The sequence below is a fragment of the Gopherus evgoodei genome, chromosome 16, assembly GCF_007399415.2.
Source record: "Gopherus evgoodei ecotype Sinaloan lineage chromosome 16, rGopEvg1_v1.p, whole genome shotgun sequence".
In the NCBI taxonomy this organism is placed as follows: domain Eukaryota; kingdom Metazoa; phylum Chordata; order Testudines; family Testudinidae; genus Gopherus; species Gopherus evgoodei.
The window spans coordinates 23,377,436-23,402,666 of NC_044337.1; the positions used below are offsets into that span (position 1 = coordinate 23,377,436).

General features: G+C 37.1%; 1 protein-coding gene across 7 annotated transcripts in view; it reads right to left on the reverse strand.

Moving 5' to 3' along the window:
* The window catches only part of DENND1A (DENN domain containing 1A), a 363,245-nt gene that overhangs the window by 255,909 nt on the left and 82,105 nt on the right, over window positions 1–25,231 (reverse strand). For 5 of the 7 annotated variants that reach the window (XM_030535509.1, XM_030535510.1, XM_030535511.1 and 2 more), the window contains exon 4: window positions 3,103–3,152. The exons of the other annotated variants lie outside the window; for them this stretch is intronic. In XM_030535509.1, the coding sequence (XP_030391369.1) occupies window positions 3,103–3,152 (50 nt within the window). The remainder of the gene's footprint in view (window positions 1–3,102; window positions 3,153–25,231) is intronic. 7 annotated transcript variants of the gene reach the window in all.

The following is a 25,231-nucleotide window of genomic DNA, read 5'->3' on the forward strand; positions in this document are numbered from 1 at the left end:
AAATTAATATAAAAGAGATCAGCTGTTGGATTGCAGCAGTTGGAAACAGACAAGACCTATAAACTATAAACCTGCAAATTCCAGGTATAGCCTTTCAGAGAGAACGCTATATATTTATTTGATACTATACTTGATTGTAGCTGAAGTCCAGGAAAGCAACTTGCAACTGTGAATCAATAGTATCTTTTCATTTTTCTTTCGTAATTATAAACCTATATTTAATATATTTGAGTGTCACTGATTTAATGTGCGTTCTCTCTCTCTCATTTGTAATTGGCTGCTAAAGTGATTAGAGGTGCAGATTCCACATGTGATTGATTCTTAAAAGTAAAGTTAATATTATAAGTAGATACCACTTGTTCAGTCCTACTTGATACATTTTTGGGTTGGGGAAAGGGAAGAGATCTAGTAGTACATGCCCACTTAAATTTATGTCTATGACTTGTCACATCCTCATGATATGAACATTCCTAAATACAGTGTGGACTACTGGAAACCCATTGCCCGTGTCATTTAAAATTGGAGAAAATATTTAATATGTTGCAGGAGAACACTCTTTCACTGGTCTCAGAAAATCGATGTCTACTTAAAAAGGTCTTTCTGATCTCCAATGTCTATGATCTTAGGAAAGATAAGAGTGCACTCAGAGTGGGGCTAAACAGTGAGAAAACAGCTGAATCACATTTCAGCCAATCACAGATTCAGTTTCTGTTCTTGCGATTTGCACAAAATATACATTTTTACATATTTTCCCCAAAATTTTACATAATTGGCAAAGTGAGAAAACTAGGGACAATATGCCTAGGGATGGATAGATTAGATTTGTATTTGTACATGTGAATAAACATCAATTTCACTGTACACAGACAAACCAATGAAACTGTATTTTCATCAATAATAATCAAAATGTAGAGATAGGCAAAGAAAGAAAAATGCTGCTTGAGAACTTATTAGAGTTTGATTTAAGGATATTTACTTTCTAATATTTTGACACATGATGTTGACAACTTATATCTTAACAGTTATAAATCTTTAAGTATTTCAATCTCAACATCTACTGTCATTAAATAATTATTGTCCGACTCCCCCATTATTGAGCAATTGTGAAAATTTAAATACAAATGAAGTGCTTAAAATCCATAATTTTGCCTAACTGAAAAACTGATAAATTAAATAAATTCTTAAAAATAAACATTGGTATTACTGTCAAAATTGTAAATATAATCAAGTTATACCAAACCTAAATATGCCTATGCAAAGTAGGCACAAATGTTTCTTTTAAAAATGAAGCTGCCCTTCTACATGTACAATAAATATGAAACATACATGAAAACAAAAACATACCATGACACTTTTACAAAGAGGGAAGCAAGGTCAGTCAACAGAGTAAACATAAAGTAGCAGAAATGTTTGTGGTGTTTAAGAGATTGTCCTTTTAAGTGGAAAAAAAAATGTTGAAGTCTGTAAGTGTTGGTGAAAAGACTCATTTTGACAGCCCAGGAGACTGAAATCTTCTATTCATCCAGGTCAGGTACCGCATAGGCAGCAGCAATGCAAGCTTTCCCCTAGCAGTGCCTCACCAATGACTCTCAATCCTGACCTGGAGGGACCACCTCTAAGGCTGAAAGGACAGCTCAGTCTGCATAGCCCATTCAGCTGAGATTACCAATAAGGAGGACAAACTGGTGTGTGGTTTTATTACGTCGACACCTGTCTTCTAGGAACTAGACTGAGAGCAACTAATTTCCCAAAGGCCAATGAAGAGCTTTCCAATGATAATAACTTTTAGTCCCTATTGAACTGGCCCATATTCAAGACGATGACCTAGAGTCTAAAAGATTCTGTACTCACTAAGTCTGTGCATATACATGTGGGTTAAGTTCCTAATTAGCAATTGTTAAGAATGTTTAAATAAAAGTGTATGCAGTGTTGTAGCCATGTCAGTCCCAGGATATTAGAGAGACAAGGTGGATGAGGTAATATCTTTTATTGGACCAACTTCTGTTGGTGAGAGACGCAAGCTTTCGAGCCACACCATTTTACACACAGAATTACCTTTTCCAGACCTGAAGAGCAGCTCTGTGTGACTAAAATGCTTGTCCCTCTCACCAACAGAAGTTGGTCCAACAAAAGATATTACCTCACCCACCTCATCTCTCTAAATAAAAGTGAGTTTTTCTAAGGATACAATACAACTGTCTACATTCTATATTTACCCCCATCCCACAGCAACACTTTTTATTTTCCTTTTAAAAAGAAGACACTGAGTTATCATACATATTCAGGCTGGCCTGTGGGATAAAAATGATAGGTGAACAATTGCTCGGAGGAAAAATAAAGGAGTTATGAATTGCAAATAAATACAATTTATGCAGAAAAACTCATTCCTACTGTAGATATCATGCAAATTCAACTAAAATGAGCAAAACGTGTTCTTATAATGGTCTTGTCGTAATTATTAATTTGAGCTTCAGTCAAAAAAGTTCAGAATGTTCGTTTTTGTAAAACTAATGCTGTCAACCAATCTTTTGATGCTGTTCTGCGACCTGAACAATAGCGTATCATTTCAGAATATGTATATTTACAATCTCCATGAAACTGGTTAAAATAATTCCATTTTCAAAAAGTAAACAAAAAACAATTTGTATGTTATTTTTAAAATCCAATAATTAAATATTTCCAGTAGAAAATATTAACTTGCCAAGTAATCTAGTTCTCATTTAAGTTCCCTAAACAAGTCACAAACTATGTTAAATATCCACAAGACAACTGCCAACTTTCCCCTAAATTCTTAAGGGATTCTTAACATTAACCATTCTTAGAATATATTCAATTAGCAGCAATTAATTTGAGCATCCAAATCTTGTTTAAAAATAGAACACTATGCATTTTGACTGCTGCCAATGCACAGTTCTAGCTTTTAAACTTTTTTGACAGTGCCCATAAGATCCACAGGAAAAGGGGGTATTGCAACTATAATTTGCATTTGAGTGCTTTAAATCAGTCAGAAAGACAGAACATTAAGAATGGTATGGTTTTTATTTTCTGCAGCAGTTTTATTGACAAGATTTTTTCTTGTAAAGTTTGAAAATCTAACACTACCTGTCCACATAGAAGGGGAAACAAAACTTGGTCAAAGTCTGTAGAACTTCCTGTGGAGAGAAAAAGAGATAATTTATACATCTAATGGGACCAATAAATCTAACATTAACCACAGCATATAATCTCACAATTTTGCCCTGAAGAAATAGAAGACAGATGAAGAAATATTCGTTTTATCAATTACACAGAAGGAGTACCAGGCAGTCAATCATGTGAAATAATAAACATGATCAAACTTCATTAAAAATGAAAAATTAATCAAGATTCACACATGGGTAAGCAGCAGGAGCCATCCAGCAAAGCTCCAAGGGAAGGAGGAGGTTGGGTTGTTGAGTGTTAACACCCCTCTGGGGACAATCTCTAGCCTGACCATATGGATCATAGTGAATAACACCAAACCACATGGGTTTGGCCTGGCAGGACCGCTTCTGCTGGCACAGCTTTTGCTTGTTACCTAGGAACAGGGGTCTGTGGGATTAGAAAATGCTTCCCATCAACAGGGGGAAAAAAAGATAAAGCTCGTTGGTCTAAAAGGAAATGTTAAAGAAAAATTGCATCTATCTATTAGTAAGAAAGTCTGAAGTGTGAATGGATTTTATCAGAATTGCTTATTTATACATTATACTTTAATAAAGAAAACAAAGCTTCAGCACTGCGTGAAGTTTTCATGTAATGTTTAATTATTAAAAATCTCATTCACTAAACAAAAGCATTGTCATGAAATTGGTAAAGATAGAAAGGTGTGTTAGAAGATTTCCAGCAACTCATAGGCAAAGAAATCCCACTGAAATATATATATATTCCTTTCAAACTATAATTCCTTGTCACAAAACCCACCAAAAATGTTTACTAACATTTTTCACGTGCCATTTCATTGCCTCTTCTCTTTCCCTTCATACTGGAATCTCAAAACTAGAAGATTTTTCTTTTTGCTTCAAATTGAAACAAGACTGCCTAAGGCAAATCATAGCTAATTTGATAAATAAAGGATCGATTTACAAATGAAGAACTTTGTGACCAATAATAATAAATTATCAGTGCCAACTGAAGTGATGCTTCTCGCTTCATTTATTTTTAAAACCAATTCCCTCATTGAACAAATAAACCACATCAATCTAATAACCGATTCAATGAAGCAGAAAGCATATTGACTTCCCCTGTAAAAACATATTCCTCTTACATAATTCAACTGAACATATCCCATTCTTTACTATAGTTTCAAGCTCAATTTTTCATATTCTACTCTTCCGGAGGTTTCTTGATAACTAAAAATGTGGTAAAATATAAACTAACAAGAATTCATATAGGGACTGATAAGGGAAATTTCCCTTCTTGGCATATGTTTGGTAAAAATATTTAACTTTTTTTAAAGAAAGGATTTGTTGAAAAATTCAATGCTAAGCATTCAGCTCTCCCCCCACCCCCCTTTCAATCTCAACAAGACACCTACAGAGAAACCACAAGTTCATGGTTGGCCCTAAGTTTTGAAAAATATTACACATATAATGTTATCTGTTGCTGGTATAAATAATATAGGACTTTATTTATAAAATACTGTCCTGACTTTGCAATCTGATCCATGTAAATGGTTCCGTCCTTGTGCAGAGCCCTATTGTCTTCAAGGGACCCACTTGTGCAGATCTGATAGCAAAATCTGATCCTCCATTTGCTACCTTGCTTATGCATAAAAAGCCCCATGACTTTCAAATCTAAATCTTGCACAACTGCCCTAAATCTTACACAAAGCCCATATCCATTACATGAAGTATAGCAAACTGAAATGGAGTGGTGATAAGTTCAAAACTGCAGTGGCAGGGGACTAGGCTGCCTGTATATTTATTGGCCTTATTAATTAATTTAAAAATTCTGCTTGGTATAATGACTGCATTTGCAAAACTACTATTTTTAAGTGCAAGAACACTGCAAGGTTGCTAGAGGGAATTTTAATATACAGCAGTGTTAAAAGATAATAGGTCAGTCTTTTTAAACAGCTCATCATAGTTATCCTAATCTGGGAGAATATATTGCTTTCTATTACCATGCTGAAATAAGATTTGTTATACTTGCAAGTACAAATATCCACATAATAAAATAACATATTTGTAACATACACTTTACCATACTATCAGCATTGTGTTACTACAGGGGCAATGCAACACAAATCATTCAGAACCTAATTTGTGCTTCCTTCTTGATATTGCATATCTTCAAAGCACAGAATTAAAATTGAAATCTCACTTGTTAAAAAATGTGCCCAATCTGCATTGGCATATGTCATCATCATCCTTGTGTGGCTTTAGAATAATACATCATCATAATAATAATCATCATCATCTAATTCTTACAGTATTTTGAAGTCGCAGATCTCAAGTTGGTTTACTGGGTATAAAGGAGACATCCTGTTGCACATTTCATAACACATGCAGTTCCCTAAGTTTACAGTTTGGGGGTAAGGACTGCCCACTAACAGGTTTAAATTTAAAAATACACAGATAAACTCTTTAAAAAAAACACATCTTCATAATTAAAGTTATTATCTAAAATAATTTTGCATTCCTAAAACAATGGTTATCCAGGTGCAAAGAGTAAGAACATTGAAAGAGTTCTCAAAATTTTGCTCTGAGTTACATATTAATTACTGTACATTTATTATTGCGTATTTTGTACATTGCTCTGTTTAAAAGTCAGCCACGCTCATGTGAAAATAAATTCCCCTAAGAGTTATTTTGGGTGCATGACTATTTGTGGCAGAACCATAAGAGGACCAAAATATCTCTGAGATACCACTAGACTACTGTAAAAAGAGTATTGAGACATAACTAACATTTTTTCTAATACTTACTTTGCTTTACAATTTCTTTTAAGGTGACACGCAAGGCAATAGAGGTGGTATCAACAGCCTTGTTTTCTTACTCTACTTCCTCAAGTCTATGTTCTAATAGAAAAACTGCTTAAACATCACCACCACCCAAGATCTAAAAAAAACACAGACTGGATAAAATGTAAATGACTCAATAGCTGAAACCAAGGTCTCAAGGGCATCAGGTGCAAGTTTTCTGGATCAATTCTCAAGTATATATTTTCACAATTCTTTTTATATGCAGTTTGATTTTTAACATTTTAATGAGGAAAAAGTGCATCTATAGCAGCCAGTCACCACAGTTAAAGTGCAGGGCATGAACTGTGTCCCAGGAGGGATTCAGCCTAGCTGTGTCACCACTGGCTTTAGGACATACACCACCTGGTTCCATGTCCCCAGGTTCCAACTCCTTTCATAATCAAAACACTGCTGACATTTTAAACCCCATACGTTTTTTCTAAAATCCTCCCCAATCAATATAGCCTACACACAACTTATCGGAGACAACACAGAGCTCATTGATTAAGTTTGGTTTCAGAAGCAAAGTTTCAAAATAAATGAGACAAGGATACAGCATTCAGTCCTTTTGTACTATACGGCAATTTATGAACGAGACAGTCTCTGAATCTACCCCCTACCCAAGTAATACTTAAAGGTGTATGGAAAATTGGGGTTATTAGACATTCAAACATGTATTTGTTCAATGTACAGAGTCTATGCTTGTATTTTACACTATTCAATGCAGGAAGATGAAGCGTCTTACGTGCAATAAGTTGGAATTTGCTGACAAAAATACTTGTTTGATCACCTGTGAATTTAGTATATGCTTACTGTATACTGTATATTGACTCGGACATTTTTTAAATCCTTATTTGTATGCTCACTTTTAACATTCCTTGCTTCTTGGCCAGGAGAGAAGGCAGGCAGCTCTCTGGCGGAAGGAACACTGACACTTCCCAGACTAGTATAGAGTACTCCAGCCTCCCTTCCAGCATTCAACTTCTCAACCATTAGATGACAAAGCCAGGTGAGGTTCTAACTTTATAATTTTATCCATCACAGTCCTATCTGGAAGGGAAACTTTGAAGGCTGAATTCAATTAAGTTAACTGGAATAATTAATAATGAGACTGAACATTTCATACAGGTCATGTGCATATGCGCAGAGAAGAGGTTAGAAGAGAATTCTGCAAAGATAATCACAGGTAGTATAACTACCTTGCATTTCTGTAGCATCTTTTCCCAGAGTCATTGCTAAAGCTTTACAAACAGACCTAACTCCTTTATTTCTTCCGTTCAAATGAAATCTAAACAAAATTCTATTTTGTAGCTAAAAACTATCAAGCTAATCTGCAGTGAGAAAACTGTGCTTTACTAACAGTCACTATGTCTTTACAACAGGATTAATGCTTTAGAAGATTTCAGGCAAGTTCTCAAGTGGTGTTAATACTGTTGAGAAAAAACATTCACAGGTCAACACTTAAAAGGACACCACTGTAATGAACAAAACAACCAGGTGAAAGGAATTTCCAAGTTAATGTTAAAACATTGTTTTTAAATTGCTACCCTGTGCTTACTCATTGAATGGGTGTCTGAGCTGTGCGTGATGCTACATACTTGTACCATGTGCGCTGCACAAGCTGTAGTGATCTAAACAGCGATTTCAACATTAACTCTGTATTTCTTAGACTTTGTCAGGAGAGATTTTGATTCAACTTTTAAGTGGGCTTATACATAAGGAGAGGGTGGAGACATAAAATAACACCAAATAATAGTGAAAAGGGAAGAGTATGTTCAGTAACCAGGACAAACCAAAGTGAAATGACTAATGTCTAAAAAAAAAATTAAGGTAGATTTAGCTAATGAATCATAATGGCTTTAACAAAACCATTATGTGCACCCAATAAATTTGTATTGAGGTATCATGCACATGTAAACATCTCACCACAACAGTTTCTAGTTATATTTATCTGAATTTAAAAACTTTTGAGAGATAAGTTTTAATACAACAGACCATTAGAACTCCATACACCGAACCATGCAAATCTCTCTTAGTTCCTGCTTCATTGATGAGTTTCTCTGTTATTCCGGAGCATAATGAACCATACATAAGACCTCATGTTAAAATGCTTATCCCTGATATAACTAATTTGAATGCTTTAAATAGTTCAGATTTTTCCTTCTTCAAGTTATTTAGTATTTATTAAACAGCATTTTTCATAATCTCTGTACAATATATACAGGAAAACCAGGTACATACCCCATGGAGTTTATCATCTAGGATTCCTTCTGAACATCTAGCACTGGCTACTTTCACAAGACAAGACACTGGGCTAGACGGACCATTGATCTGACCCAGTATGGCCATTTGTATGTGCTTATTCACAAAACAATGACTGGGGTTATATAATCCTTCAAGTGGTATTGTGTTTTCTTCATTTCCACACTGCCCTCCTCAAGCCCCACTTCCATCACAGCTATCTGTGGCCTGACATAGGAAGGCTTTGCAGAAAAAGGGGTTCCAAGGATGAACTTGAGTGATAATTTTGGTGCAAGAACAGAGGAGACTGTTCCAGGCATAGGATATGCCACAGAAAAAGGCACAGGGATGAACAGGAGATGGATACAAAGTTAAGTAAGGCAGTGGTTTGATTAAATAATCAGAAAACTAGAAAAAAATGAGAACAGAGGCATAGCAAGAAAGGAAGTGGTGAAAGGTCATGAAAGTGAAGACAAGAAGCTTGAAACTCATGGAGCAAGAGAGTTGAGTCAGAAAAGGAAAGTGACATGGAGGAAGATGGTTAAGTTACCTATAATCAGATGGACTGAATGGGAGCCAAATGAGGGACCAGGGAGAAACAAGACACACAAATTAAAAAGAGATATTACTCAAAGTGTGGGCAAGGGTTTAGCAGTGGGATGTAGAAAAAAGTATGGACATTTGAGATTATATAAAAAAGAAGACTTGGGGGGGAATGGGTGGATTTAGATGTTGAAGGCGAATGAGCAAGACTAGACAAATATGACCTGTTACATGGGGAGAAGAGTTGAGCCAGTGATAAAAAAGATAGGAAAGTGGAAGGTATGAACTTCAGTTTTGCCACATTGATCTTAAACCAAGATCAGATTCTGGCACAGTTGTCAGAGGTGCAAAACTGAACAGAGGAGAAAGAGGTTGGGAGCACAAAGATACTCTGCCAGTCATTCAGGTAGACATGGTACCTGAAGCTGTCAAAACAGATGAATTTACCCCATGCAATAACATGTAGAGGGAAAAGCAGAGGGGTTCAAGGACACAGAAGCAGCAAAGAGAAGACACTATAAAACAGTTGGAACGACAGGAGGAAAAAGAGGAATGCAAAGTGTCATGGAAGCTGAGGGAGAACGTGATCAAGGAGGATGAGAACATGATCCCTAACTTTACCAGGAGGTGGGGGCTGGTAGTTACAAGGCAGTTGTCATCCCCACCCTTCCCTAAGGGTGTGAGACCTGTGTAACCTACCGATGATATCTCAAGTGGATGGAGCGGTTCCAACAGCGCTGCATCAGGAGGATTCTCAGGATCAGCTGGGAAGACCGACACACTAACATCAGCGTTCCCTCTGGAGCCAACATCAACAATATAGAGATGCAGGTCATGAAACACTAACTCTGCTGGGCTGGTCACTGCATATGTATGCCTGACACTTGCCTCCCGAACGAAACACTCTTCTCTCCATTAAGCCAGGGAAGAAGGGCTTGCGGAGGGCAACGGAAGCACTTTAAAGACATACTGAAAGAACACCTTAAAAAGGAAGGCATCAACCCAACAAACTGGGAGGACTTGGCGCGGAACAGAACACAGTGGCGCCACACCATACACCAAGCCACAGCTCGCTTTGACAAGAACAGATGTGCTCATGAGACAGAGAAGCAACAAAGGAGGAAAGAAAGGGCACAACAGTACAGCCAACAAGTATGTCTCCTCCAACATTACACCTGTCACTTCTGCAGGAAAATCTGCAGGGTACGAATTGGGCTCTTCAGCCACTTAAAAACCCACCAATAAACCCCCTTGGCAGACATTATCTTCCCATCGAGGGATAGCCGAAATGAAGTAGCTTTTTGTGACCTTGATAAGAGCCATTTTAGCCGACAACAACATAACAGAACAATTTAATTTTACAAACTCTGAGTGCTACTGTCCAAGTGCAAATTAGATTCTTAAAAGTAACACACGTCTGTAAGAAAGAGGGGCAAAGCGGTCTTAACAGGTTTTACACATTGCTCCCAAGCAGACACATTGAACAACAACTATAAGCATAGTGAAAATGTTAACATTTTATAATGGAATTGCTGATTCTACTTTAACACACTAAAGTACACTGATTTGAGAGGAGAAGTTTTATTAATAAATTGAATATTCTTTCTACAAAATTGGAAGAAATTTACCTATTTTTGTAATTTACTTCCACAGCCACAAAAGTATCTAGCCAATTTTTATACTCAACTTTTCTTAGAATACTTTTAACATAACAATTTGTTATTAAATCTTTAAATATAAATGTGGAATATCAGATTTTAAAATTAGATAATTTGGTTGCCAGCTCACCAAAACACACTTCTACTTAGAACTGATCACAACCCTATTTAGAACCATGCTTTAAAAAAATCTGCATTCAGAACAATTTAGAGCACTATAAATTATATGGTCTACAAAATCTGTGTGAACTTCATGCCAATGTCCTGTCGGCAAAAGAGATCTTGAATGTTAACTTCTTTACTTACTTAATCTAAACCTAAGTAGTCAGTAAGTTATTAAATTGTACGCATTCATAGAATCATAGAAGATTAGGGTTGGAAGAGACCTCAGGAGGCCACCTAGTCCAACCCCCTGCTCAAAGCAGGACCAACACCAACTAAATCATCCCAGCCAGAGATTTGTCAAGCCGGGCCTTAAAAACCTCTAAGGAAGGGGATTCCACCACCTCCCCAGGTAATCCATTCCAGTGCTTCACCACCCTCCTAATGAAATAGTGTTTCCTAATATCCAACCTAAACCGCCCCCACAGCAACTTGAGGCCATTGCTTCTTGTTCTGTCATCTGCTACCACTGAGAACAGCCGAGTGCCATCCTCTTTGGAACTTTCCTTCAGATAGTTGAAAGCTGCTATCAAATCCCGCCTCACTCTTCCCTTCTGCAGACTAAACAAGCCCAGTTCCCTCAGCCTCTCTTCATAAGTCATGTGCTCCAACTCCTTTATAATTTTCGCTGTCTCCTCTGGACTCTCTCCAATTTGTCCACATCCTTTCTGAAGTGGGTGGCCCAACACTGGATGCAATACTCCAGATGTGGCCTCACCAGTGCCGAATAGAGGGGAATAATCACTTCCCTGGATCTGCTGGCAATGCTCCAAGTAATGCAGCCCAATATGCCATTAGCCCTCTTGGCAATGAGGGCACACTGCTGACTCATATCCAGCTTCTCATCCACTGTAATCCCCTGGTCTTTTTCTGCAGAACTGCTGCTTAGCCAGTAGCAGTGCACAGGATTCTTCCATCCTAAGTGCAGGATTCTGCACTTGTCCTTGTTGAACCTCATCAGATTTCTTTTGGTCCAATCCTCCAATTTGTCTAGGTCACTCTGGACCCTATCCCTACCCTCCAGTGTATCTACCTCTCCCCGCAGCTTGGTGTCATCTGCAAACTTGCTGAGGGTGCAATCTGGCCCAATGTCCAGATCAATAATAAAGATGATGAATGAAACCAGCCCCAGGACTGACACCCTGGGGCACTCCGCTTGATACCGGCTGCCAACTAGACATTGAGCCGTTGATCACTACCCGTTGAACGCGACAATGTAGCCAGCTTTCTATCAACCTTATAGTCATTCACACAATCCATACTTTTTTTTTTAACTTGCTGGCAAGAACGCTGTGGGAGATGGAATCAAAAGCACTGCTAAAGTCAAGATATATCACATCCACCGCTTTCTCCATATCCACAGAGTCAGTTATCTAATCAGAGAAGGCAATCAAGTTGGTCAGGGATGACTCGCCCTTAGTGAATCCCTGTTGACTGTTCCTGATCACCTTCCTCTCCTCCAAGTGCTTCAAAATGGTTTCCTTGAGGACCTGCTCCATGATTTTTCCAGGGACTGAGGTAAGGCTGCCCGGTCTGTAGTTCCCAGGGTTCTCCTCCTTCCCTTTTTTAAAGATGGGCACTATATTTGACTTTTTCCAATCGTCCAGGACCTCCCTCAATCGCCATGAGTTTTCAAAGATAATGGCCAATGGCTCTGCAATCACTTCAGCCAATTCCCTCAGCACCCTCGGGTGCATTAGATCCGACCCCAGGGACTTGCGCATGTCCCGCTTTTCTAAATAGTCCTTAACCTGTTCTTTCACCACTGAGGGCTGCTCACCTCCTCCCCACACTGTGTTGTCCAGGACAGCAGTGTGGGAGCTGACCTTGTCTGTGAAGACCAAGGCAAAAAAAAAAAAAAAACATCGAGTACTTCAGCTTTTTCCACATCATCTGTCACTAGGTTGCCTCCCCCATTCATTAAGGGTCCCACACTTTCCCTGACCTTTTTCTTGTTGCTAGCATACTTGTACAAACCCTGCTTGTTACCCTTCACATTCCTTGCTAGCTTCAACTCCAGTTGTGTTTTGGCCTTCCTGATTACACCCCCGCATGCTTGAGCAATATTTTTATACTCCTCCCTAGTCATCTGACCAAGTTTCCACTTCTTGTAAGCTTCCTTTTTGTGTTTAAGCTCAAAGATTTCACTGTTAAGCCAAGCTGGTCATTCTTTCTGAATACCAGGATGGTTTGTTCCTGTGCCCTCAATAAGGCTTCTTTAAAATACAGTCAGCTTTCCTAGAGTCCTTTCCCCCTCATATTAGTCTCCCAGAACATCCTGCCCATCAATTCCCTAAGGGAGTCAAAGTCTGCTTTTCTGAAATGCAGGGTCTGTATTTTGCTACTCTCCTTTCTTTCTTTTGTGAGGATCCTGAATTCAACCAACTCATGGTCACTGTTGCCCAGGTTGCCACTCACTTCTACTTCCCCTACCAATTCTTCCCTGTTTGTAAGCAGCAGGTCAAGAAAAGAACAGCCCCTGATTGGTTCCTCCAGTAGTTGCACCAGGAAGTTGTCCCCAATACTCTCCAAAAACTTCCTGGATTGTCTGTGCACTGCTGTATTGCTCTCCCAGCAGATGTCAGGGTGACTGAAGTCTCCCATTAGAACCAGGGCCTGTGTTCTGGAAACTTCAGTTAATTGTCTGAAGAAAGCCTCGTCTACCTCATCCTCCTGGTCCAGTGGTCTATGGCACATGCCCACCACAACATCACCCTTGTTGCACTCACTTCTAAACTTAACCCAAAAGACTCTCAACAGGCTTTTTTCCAGTTTCATATTGGAGCTCTGAGCAATCATACTGCTCTCTTACATACAGTACATTGGAATGGAAACAAATTATCCTTTGCTAAAAAGTTAAGAACAACACTTTACAAGGTGTGTGTTTAAAATGGACAAAGAAAGGCAGTGACATATCAAATTTTCTGTTCAAAGAATATTCAGTCTTGTGAGACAAGCTCATAATATGTGAAATTCAGTCACTTCCTAAACTCGAACACAGCTAGAAGTAATACAGGAGGGTTAAATGGAGCTCAGCAAAGCTTATGTATTGGAGGTTTGAGACTTAATTTTTTTCCATTTGTTAGGGGGCTTATGTTTATTACATTATATAATGCACATGTCCCTTTCTGAAGTTACATTATTTTGATTACAATTTGTTAATAATCTAAAATTAATAACATGTAATTATGCAGTTAAGTAAAAATTCAGATGCAATATTAGCATGTGAAAATGTAAAAATTATTCTCAAACTTAAGGGAAAAACATACTGCATATGAAGGCTGGTATCAAAACCACAACAAAAACAGCAGCATATTTAGTTTACAATAGAAATAAACCACTGGCAAAATTTTGTTTTTAAGAGAAATATTAAATGTAAACAACAGTATGAATGAAATTACATTTCTTTTGCCTTCCTTCCCCCTTTAAAAAGAAAAATCCCTGAAGATATTTGGGAGAAATTCCTTTGAAACATATTCCCCAGCCAACACTTTTTATGCCAAGTTTCAGCCTACAGTGACTTTTCACTGCATATGTCAAACTTCTGAAAAGAGGGACTTTAGTGAAAAACCTGACCAGGTTTATACATAGTAGCAATATTAAGCACTTAAAATAATTCTTAGGATAGAATAATAGATAATAATTCTTGATTATTACAAAATTAGTAATCAGTCATGTTAAGAGCTTTTTCTGACAAATAGCAGCAATATTTGACTAGTAACATTAATTAAATTAATCTACTAGTATTAAAAGAATATTGTGATAAAAATTATATTCCAATATAACACTGTAGCAGGTGCTCATGCATCTCCTTAAAAACTTCTTTAAAGATCCATTATCTCTTATCTCTTCATGCAATTAGAAAACAAGGGTAGGGAAGCTTTCTACAAGTCTCACTTCTTGTTTTTCCTAGACGGTGATGGAGAAGGGGACAAAAGGTACTGGAATCAAACAATAACACCGTTTCAGTGGAGGCCATCACTTGCCCCCAGGATGGTGCTATTAAAAAAAAAAGAAAAAAGAAGAAAAACCCTCTGATAGAGAAAAAGAGCACTGAAATAAATAATGTTTTGTAAGCATCTTAAGAGCTCTTAATATTTAAATATTTTGCAGTCACAAAAAATGTGCACAGATGGGCAACTTTTCTGCTTGCATTAGTAAAACAAAAATCTTTCATTATCAAGCTCAAAATCCTTGAATTTTTTAAACTTAATTGTGCCGCTATTTCTCAGAATTCACACCCCAAGGCCAAAGCTTTCCTGCCACCAGTCCTTCAAATCTGACTTGGACATTACACGGAAGGAGGCTCCAAGCCTCCCTGAGGTCTCGCTCCTTTTACAACATACGCAAAAGCAGTGGATAATGGGCCTATGCTGAATTCACTGCTCTACACAACTCCTCCTGGGATACAGGCCTAGCAGATGTGATAAAAACTGTGTCAGAGAAGTAGCTGTAGTTTGTGCCTTAATGACAATTTAAAACTCTAAACTAATAGAACAAAAAAGAAATGGCTATTACTTTTCTCATTAACACCAACCTGAGAGTAACACTGAGCTAAAACATTTTAGCAGCTCTTCCCACAGACTTCACACTGCCATCACCCAAATAAATAAGGTTCTAAATTAAAAACAAAAATCGTTGCTAAAATCTGTTCTTGTTCATGATAAAAATAAATCCTAACACGGATTATACAAAGGTTTACATCTATCCAAGGGATGTTCTACTCTTTTTTCAATTTTAAATTATGAAAAGAAGTTGAAGAATTATATCTAAAATAACACAATGAATTTACAAAGATCAAATCTACTGCTGTGGTAACCACAGGAGTGAATACATTGATATCAATGAGAAATATCAATATGAGAACAGCTGACTATGTAAAAATTGCCATTGTATTAAATCATAAATACAGTTTTGAGATTTAGAAACTAAGGTTAAGAATTTTCCAGCTTTGAATTTGGGAAAATTTATGTGAAAACTGTTAACTGAGGGTATATAACTATTCGCTTCTAGGACTGTAAGATTTTTGTCATTTACAAAGGCTAATTTAATTATACAGTTACAAAAATATAGATTTAAATGAATACTTTGGATAATATTTGCTAAATGATATAATTTTGCCTTAAGATGATTGGTTCTTTTAAATGCCGTCTCAAATGCTCTATTCAGTCACAATGACATACCCACTTAATCAGCTATCATTGTTCTCTAAGGCAGGACTTTGTTGTCAAGACAAGCACTGAAACCTTTAAAAAAATTTCAGAACTTGCATAAGAAAAAAAGTGATCTTTGTCAAACCAAGACAAATTTATGCAAATCTTTTATAAACATTCACAAACATTTATTTAGCTTTTGAAATGTTGGCCTCATTTGAGAGCATGAGGGGAAGTAGGAAGATGCAAAGGACAGCTTAGAGGCTGGCACACTACATAAATATTCAGAAGGAAGATTACAGGATTCATGTTAGGCTGTCTTAGCTTTCTCCAAAGTCCACATAGAATACCAAAGAACAAAACTAACGAGAAGTAGAGCAGATGTTAGACAATGCAGCAGCCCTCTTTTCCTCTCTCACTTGGCTATACTTGGGCGCTTTCATTTTTCCTTTCAATATGGTTAGGTCATTCAAGGATTCTCCTATAGACCCTGTATTTTGGCTACAGAGCTATAAGCTGGACCTCTGTCAGCTTTCCAAAAGTTTCCAATGAAAAGGCATTATGCAAATTCTACCTCTCTTACCCTCTTTCAGGAGAAAAAAAAGCCTCCAGTATGTAGTCATTGGAGTATTGGAAGTCCCAGCCTTCATTTCTGTATGGTTGTGTTTGCCTTAGGGCCATGCTGCTTGTTTTGACAGTGGATGCCCCTAGATAGTTGGGATTAGTCGAGCTTGTTTAGATAAACTTGAAATCAAGGCCTTCTCTAGGTAGACAGCTAGATGTAGCTACTGAGTTTCCAGCTGCCTTCCTCTTTCATCCCAAAACAACTGCAGATTCACAGTAGCTATCACAGCCACAGGCTATGTCACATACATAAGTACAAAATTAAAGACTGCTAAAAGAAGTCTTTGTAAGTCTTAGTGCTAAAATAAGGAATCTGTACTGCATCATTTATACAAATTATTCAAGAAGCACCAGTAAGGCATTGCAAAGGTTAGTTAACAAGACATGTTCATAAAAGACAAACCTGTTTAAATAAATGGGAAAGATTTTGTTTTGTTAATTTATCACCATCACCCATTGCCCAACATATTTGTATATTATTTGTTATAAAAGGGCAATTGCTAAAACATTTTCAAATATTTATCCTATTTATCTAACAAGAAACCTTATGCTGATCTATGACATGATTCGAGAATGTTATTTATTACAGTTAGATTTGGGCTTTAGGTCAGATTTTCTTAGAGATTAGGGTTGTTGTTTTTTTAATCTATCCGAATTGATCCTAATGAAGACATGCCATATTCAGATGTTGCAAAATCATATGAAGAATTGATTCACATGAATGGAAAGTATCAAAAGAAAAAAAGTAAACCTCAGAACTAAACAAAAAATGAGATACTAGCAGCATTGCACTAATTATTTAAGAACGTAATAATCCAGTTGTTGTAGTTTTGTAATTTACCCAACAAGAGTCTAATTTGTCATGGAAAAATATATGCCCATTAGTCTTCATATATTTTTGTACAGTACCTCACACACAACAGGCTTCCAATCCTGACTGGGGTCTCTAAGAACTATTATAATACAAGAACTAATCATAGACATATAGACTTTGAGGACAGAAGGGACCATCATGATCATCAAGTCTGACCTCCTGCACATTGCAGGCCACAGAACCTCACCCACTCAACTCCTGTAACAGACCGTAACCTCTGGCTGAGTTACTGAAGTCCTCAAATCATGATCTGAAGACATCGAGTTACAGAAAATTCACCATTTACACTAGTTTAAACCTGGAAGTCACCCATGCCCCATGCTACAGAGGAAAGCGAAAAACCTCTGCCAATCTAACCTTCCTTCCCAACTCTATATATGGCGATCAGTTAGACCCTGAGCATGTGGACAAGCCCCACCAGCAAGACACCTACGAAAGAATTCTCTGTAATAACTCAGAGCCCTTCCCATCTAGCATCCCATTACTGGCTATTGGAGATATTTGCTACTAGCAGTCACAGATCAGTTACATGCCATCGTAGGCAGTCTCATCATATCATCCTCTCCATAAACTTTCCAAGCTCAGTCTTGAAACAAGTTAGTCTCCTCCTCCCGCCCTGCCTACAGACCAAGGAAAGCTTAAGAGAACATGGATTCAGCATAGTGGGATCCAATATAGCAGCCAGGTGAGCTTCTAGAAGGAGGAGCAATACCAGAGCAGTGATACTTGTATATACCTAGAACAAGGCTATCAGATATCAGAAATGGAATAGGTTTTAGCAGCTGTGCCTTCAAATTGCTCCAGTAATGATCAGGTTCCTTCTAGCTGCTAGAGAAACACACATATAGCACTTCTATATCACTTTACAAGTATCAACTAATCAATCTGCATAACATCTCTGTGTCATAATCCTCATTATACAGATGAGAAAATGGAGACTGAAAGGCTAAGTGACTTGCCCAAGGGAGACCTATAGTTAAAATTCAGGAGTGCCTGTTCTCAGTGTTATCTTCACACCACACTTGTCAGGATTCTCTACAGGAGGAAGAAATTGAATTCTCTCAGTATTCTCACTTGACGCAACCAGCGGAAAGGTAGAACCTCTCCACTGTCAACCTTTCTGAAAGTGAAAGTTCTGCTGTTCCTCTGTAAAACTGCAGCTAACAGAGTGTGGTGGAGCTTATTTGCTAATATTTACTCATCAATTTTGAGATATTCAAGTATGGGGTAAAATAATAAAAAAAAAATATCCTAACTAGTTATTATTATTATGGATGCTCCATTAACAGTTTCTTTAAAATAATCATTAATTGCCATGCACAATCTTTACTGAAGACAAGACATTTAACATGTTTGAAGCGGTGCATTTAAAACAACTTAAATGTAGATATTGTCTACAAAGAGTTTTTAAATATTGCACTGAGGTGAATACTCAAAGTATATAGAAAGTTTTGCAAAAACCTTAAACTTCTCCACTTGTAAAATAGTTATTAGCATGGGCTCTGTCTCTAATTTTTTTCTCTCTCGCTCACGCTGCCAATTTCAAATTCTGAGTGTGCATCCCAGAGGCCCGTAGAAACTTTAATATGAGTATCAATGAATCTACCAGCACACCTTTCCTTTCCCTTTTTTTTTACAAGTAAAAATTAACAATATTAACACGTGAACTGTAATCTGTCATACTGTATATATGCAGATGTATTAAGTGATAGAACTTACAACAGTACATATGTGTATGGAAGCCCAGTGATGGTGGCTGTGGGAAACCATTTAATTTTCTGACAATTACATATGTAAAACATCAAGCCTAATGTTGCAGGAACAAAGTTTGACTTGTGTCGCAATTTTAAGATAGCGAGCTAATGAAAAGATACGAATTGTTCAAAATGTTCACAATAACACTCTGCAGCTAGATCCCAGGAATCCTGACTCCCCAAGTCCCTGCTCTAATTGATAAGAGCATATTCTGATATTTACTACTCATATCATATCCTCATTACTAGCACTGACTTTTCCATGTCTTGATGACAGACTATTCTGCATAATATTCTACCCTTAGGACCTCTGAAATTACATGTAGACAATAGGGATTTTATGATCATGAAATCTTGACCCCATTGAAATTAATGATAAAACTCCAGCTGACTTCAGTGGAAACAAGATTTCACCCCATAATTTTAAAATGTGGCATCACTTTCAATATTCGCTCTAGAAGACATGAACACAAAGACCTTAACACAGGGAAGAAAAAAAATCCAATGGTAGTTATGCCCATCCTCCATATAAATGCCTCACATGAAACCCTATTTGCAAAACACCAGGTCCCAGAAGGTGCTGCCACATGCAACAGTGGTAGACTTCAAAAACATCCTGCCATCCTGAATGCCACTGCAGCTATTGCAGGGGACAGCCAACCTCTGGATTTTGATTTAATTCCTCCTGAAGTCATTACCCGAACTTCAGCACTTGACTAACCTGACCACTAGAGGACTGTCAACAGCTTTCTTGCACTCCACCATGTCTCATTGTCATCCTCTTATTCAGTGACAATACCCCTCCGCTATGCTAGTTCCTTTCTCATCTCAACCTCTCTGTCTCTTTCCCTCATTTTTACTCTTCTCTAATCCTGATTCCAAAGGTATTAGTGATTAGTTCCTTTCCCTATCCCACACAAAATCCCTTATCTTATAAACTATCAATAAAACTTATTTTAAAAAAATCTAAAGAAACTGTATGTAGATGTACAATCTCACTCAAAACATCAATATATCTGCACAACAGATCTGAGTTATCACAGCATCACTCTGTTGTAACCGGTTTTGTTTGTTCCTTTTTATTGAATCATGTCTTAACATTAGATTATAGCCTCTTCAGGCACAGTGTATTTTACGTGTCTGGCTCGTGCCTGGCACACTTCTGGGTGCTCAATGAATGAAGGATGATACTTTTATTCCCCAATTGCTATTTGACCTGCACTGTATAAACTGAAACACACATTCAGGGAAACGAGAGAATGCTTATATAGTAATATTTTAGGAGTGGTCAAAATAACTAAAAAATCATTTTCTCCTTTTAGCAGTGTACATAGCCGACTGCAGCGAAATGTGATTGTGTGACTGCTGCAAGTATTAATTGAATCATGACTTTAACGTCAGAAGGGACCATTATGATCATCTAGTCTGTCCTCCTACTATTCATTCTAGAGAGACCATTCCTTGTTGGTGATAAGCTTAGAAAGACTTATAACAATATACTGTGAGAAGATTGCCTCATTACAGCACCTTCAGGGAATCTTTCACTTTTATTCATTTGCGAAAAGACAGAAATATTATTCTGTTGCTTGCCCTTTTAACAAGCTCCTTCATGTGTCACTGCAAAGTTCTTCACCACAACCACTAATTCTGGAATCACAAAACAAAGATTCCCCATAACTGGAATGGTAGAGCCACAAGTCACAGCTGAGTCACACAAGCTAACAAACACTTCAATATACAGGTGGAAAAAGCTGCAGGATGGAAAGTTAGTGTATGATCACAGATATCCATCTAGATCAAAGTCAGAAGGATGGCTTCAAATATAGCTTTGGCCTGCACCAATTCACACTTTAAGGAAGTAGTTTATTTTTAAAGTCAATCCACCATGTTCATATTAAAACTGATCTATATTAAACTAAACTACTGTCTTACCACTGTTTTACATATGAGAAAGGCAGAGAACTTGTGACTGGGGAGACAAATTTCTAACAACTCTCTGACCTTGGCCAAGTCAACTATCTGAAAAAACTCAGTTTCCCTATATATAATAGGTGTTGTGATGGTAGAATCACTTTGAAAATATAAACCTCTCCCTAAAACTAGTTTTTTAAAACAACAGATTTGTACATAAGCAGATTTGGATTGGGGCCTTTGGGTACCACCATAATGTAAATGATTAGTAACAACAATCATCATCATCATAATAGAGAAAATTCTCTTAATCGGACAATTTGTATCAAAGGTTATCAAAAACAATGAGTATTTTTAAATCTATTGATTTAAACTAGTTAGCCACACAACAGATGCCAATTCGGGGGGAGGGGGAGGGGTTGACTTTGGGGAGGGATAGCTCAGTGGTTTGAGCATTGGTTTGCTAAAACCAGGGTTGTGAGTTCAATCCTTGAATGGGCCATTTAGGGATCCGGAGCAAAATCAGTACTTGGTCCTGCTAGTGAAGGCAGCGGGCTGGACTCGATGACTTTTCGAGGTCCCTTCCAGTTCTATGAGATAGGTATATCTTCATACATGAGGTGCCCATTATTTGGTATGCCAAATTAGACCCATATCCATCAGACTGTTGGATGGTTGAACTTCCTTGCTAATTTTAAAAGTTAACAGTTATGATTTTTGCCACACAGAAATCAGTCTCTTCTTATTGGTATAGTAAGAGCTTTTTTAAAATGGGCTGCTTTGAATAAGCTGATTCCATGCTAGTCTGCAGCACTGCTGTTTAGCCACAAACATGTTCAACAGACAATGGTGAAACAATGTATTTTGTGGATTCGCAACATAATTCAAGATACTGAAACAGAACATTACTGGAATAACATCATCTAACTTGAAAAAATACTGTCTTAGCTTAAGGTGAGCATTTTATGGTTTTATCAATAAACTTAAACATACAAAATGATAATGATTCCTCACTTTAAGCCTGAACCCACAACCTTTATTCACACAAGTGGTCTCATAGGACTTCAATGCAACTACCTGCACAAATAAGTGTTGGCGGACAGGCTCTAAATTATTCACAGATCCATAGATTTTAAGGCCAGAAGGGATCATTATGCTAATCTGGTCTGACTGCCTGCATAACACAGGCTATAAGAATTTTGACCAGTAGTGCCTGTAACCAGCCCAGTAACTTGTGGTTGAGTCAAAGCATATGTTTTAGAAAGATGTCCTGTACTGATTTAAAGACGACAAGTGATGGAGGATACTCATTCTTTGGTAAGTTGTTCCAATGATAATTAACACTACTTAAAAATCTCCTCCTTGGTCTTAGCCTGTTTATCTAACTTCCAGCCATTGGTTCTTGTTACACCTTTTTCCCCCAACAGATTTAAGAGTCTGCACCTATCGGAAATCATCTCCTCATGTATGTACTTACACGCTGTAATAAAGATAAATAGATTGAGTTTCTTAATTCTTTCAGTATAAGGCAGGATTTCTAGACCTTAAATCCTCCTTTTAGTTCTTTTCCCAATCCTAACTTTTCAACATCTTTTCTGTAGTGCAGCCAGCAGAACTAGATTCACTATTCCAGTAACTATGTCACCAATGTCAGATATGGAAGGTAACAGCACCCCTTACTCCGATTCAAAATACCCACATACATTCAAAGATCACGTTAGCCCTATTAACCATACCTTTGCACTCAGAGCTCATTTTCAGGTGGTTATCTTAGATAACCAATTAAACAAATTACAGAGTACTTTTTTTCAGCATGTACCAGGCTTCTATACTATTTGTTTTGCTCTACCTTAGGAAAATTGACTCTTACTGGTGTACTGCTGTTATGCTATGGACAAACTCATCAGAAGGGTTTTAGTTTCCACAGGGCTTACTATAACAAAGAGAAATTTGGAAGTTATTGTTTTACTTGAAATTCTGGCATCCACCAAAATTCTAGATGAACTGCTCAAAGCAGTCTTTCTGCTAGCCCACTAAGAAACTGTACAGCAGATCTACTCACCATTCAACATGTAAAATACTATACTCCTTCACTGTAAGTTCTATTTTTAAAATGGAGTTTTAATACCTTCAATTTATTAAAAGACACTAAGTTACAAAGCATCCCTTCTAGGTACACCTTAAGTGTGTTGTTTTGTTGTGTACCATAAGTGCATTTTAATTGTCATATGAAGTGTTGTAGGAGCTGTGTTGGTCCCAGGATGTTAGAGAGATAAGGTGGGTGAACTAATATCTTTTATTGGACCAATATCTATGGTGAGAGAGACAAGCTTCTGAGCTTACACCAAACTCTTCTTCAGGAGCTCCATGTAAGCTCGAAAGCCTGTCTCTTTCACCAACAGAAGTTGGTCCAATAAAATATATTATACCTCACCCACCTTGTCTCAGTGCATTTTAACACACACAAACAAGTATACCATGAATTATAATTATTACTACTACTACGAAACATGCAAGGCTGTTATTAGATTTAAAAGGTTTCTGTATTCTTTGTGGTTTTTGGTACTATTGCCATCAAGTAAATATTAAAGAAGTACATGAAAAGCACTCAGAAAAATTAAACTTTCCATACATACTAGGTTAGGGGGAAGGTACTGAGAGGACAACTTGAAACATATGATAGGAGGAATACAGAGCAACAGAGATGGGGAGACAATGGGAAATCAGAAGAAGAAGTTTAAGTACCATGAATAAGAGTTATCCTCAAAATCTCTATGAATTAAGAATATAACAACAGATTAAACCTATGGTTCTGGTTTGGGCAGATATGTCTGAACTCAGACCCAAACTTCATGGCTCAGGACTAGCTCTAAAGATATTCCTTCCTGGATATCTTGGGACTTTAACAAACAAATCCAGCTTTGTCCTTGTGGCCTAAATTGTCTCTAGAGCACCTCAATGAAACAGCAGCCATATTATCGACATTAGAGGATGCCTCATTCCTTATATTTTGATACAGAATATTAATGAAAATCACACTTGCGTTCTTAACACAAAGATTTTCATTCATGCTGCTGTTTTACCAATATGTATTCAATAGAGAGTGACTGTACATATAATTTAAATAAAACTCTCCATGTTAAGTTCACATGCATTCATTTAATAAGACTCCTTCTATGATGCAATATGATCAGTGTTTACAGTTTGAGGACTTTGCTATTTGTTTCTCATGTGTTTGACAAATACTTCGTACTTGTCCTATTTACTATTATTAAGGCACAATCTAAGAAGAGATGAGCTTCAGAACTTCATTAGGCGCTTCCCTCTACATTTTTAAATGAATGCTTACTCAATCTTTCCAATTAAATTTCTTAATCAATTTGCAATAAGGTAGCTCTTCCACTAAAGTACTAATAAGGCAGGTTTTGCTATGAAGTATACATATGCACTAAGTATATGAAAACTTTCCAGTTAAGTGATTATAAGCAACTCAGCAACTCTAATTTGGATTACAATCATCCCTTTTAAGTAACATATTTGGTCCCTTTTAGCACACATGGGTTATGTGAGATGGAGGTTTATGCTTTGTTTATGGCTAACACTATAAACATTCTCTGAATCAGAAATCTCATATAATGATTCAAAGAAAGGGTACCTTTTTATTTTTTCCTATTTACCATGTTTCTACATTGCTCATAGAGTTAGTACAAGAAAGACTGTTAGTTTCTATATAAAGATTGCCATAAAAATTTACAGTTTCTATAAATGTATAAAGATTGTTGGTTTCATTATAACCTCTGTTTCTGTGCCAGTGGAAAGAAAAATTACCTGCAGACTGCAAGTAGCAATCTGCATAAGTATCAGCTTGCAAGGGTATCGTAATCCCCTTATAAATATAAGATGCATACAATACAGTATTTGATCAAATTATAAAAAGTTGTCATCATACTGCTATTAAACAGCCTGGATATGTAAACTACTACCATATGAGAAATCAGAGTTTTTGGTAAAAAAGACAAACTGTAAAGAAAGCAATAATATGCTGCATGTTATCAAAAGGGCAAAGTTCCTATTACACTTTCCATTCCATACAGGTCACTGTATCTTTGCTACAAAGGCCTGCATATCAGAATTAGTTATCCTAGCGTCATTAATAAATACCACCTTAAAATCTTCAAAATACTCTGTTGGCAAAAATGCTATGTTGATGAGGGTGAAGTATAGTGGGCATAATTTACTAACATTTTATTTTTAAAATATTTCTCTTAATTCAAATACTGTACAATTAGTAAAAGCACTATTCATCATTATGATGTGGCTGTCATGAATAT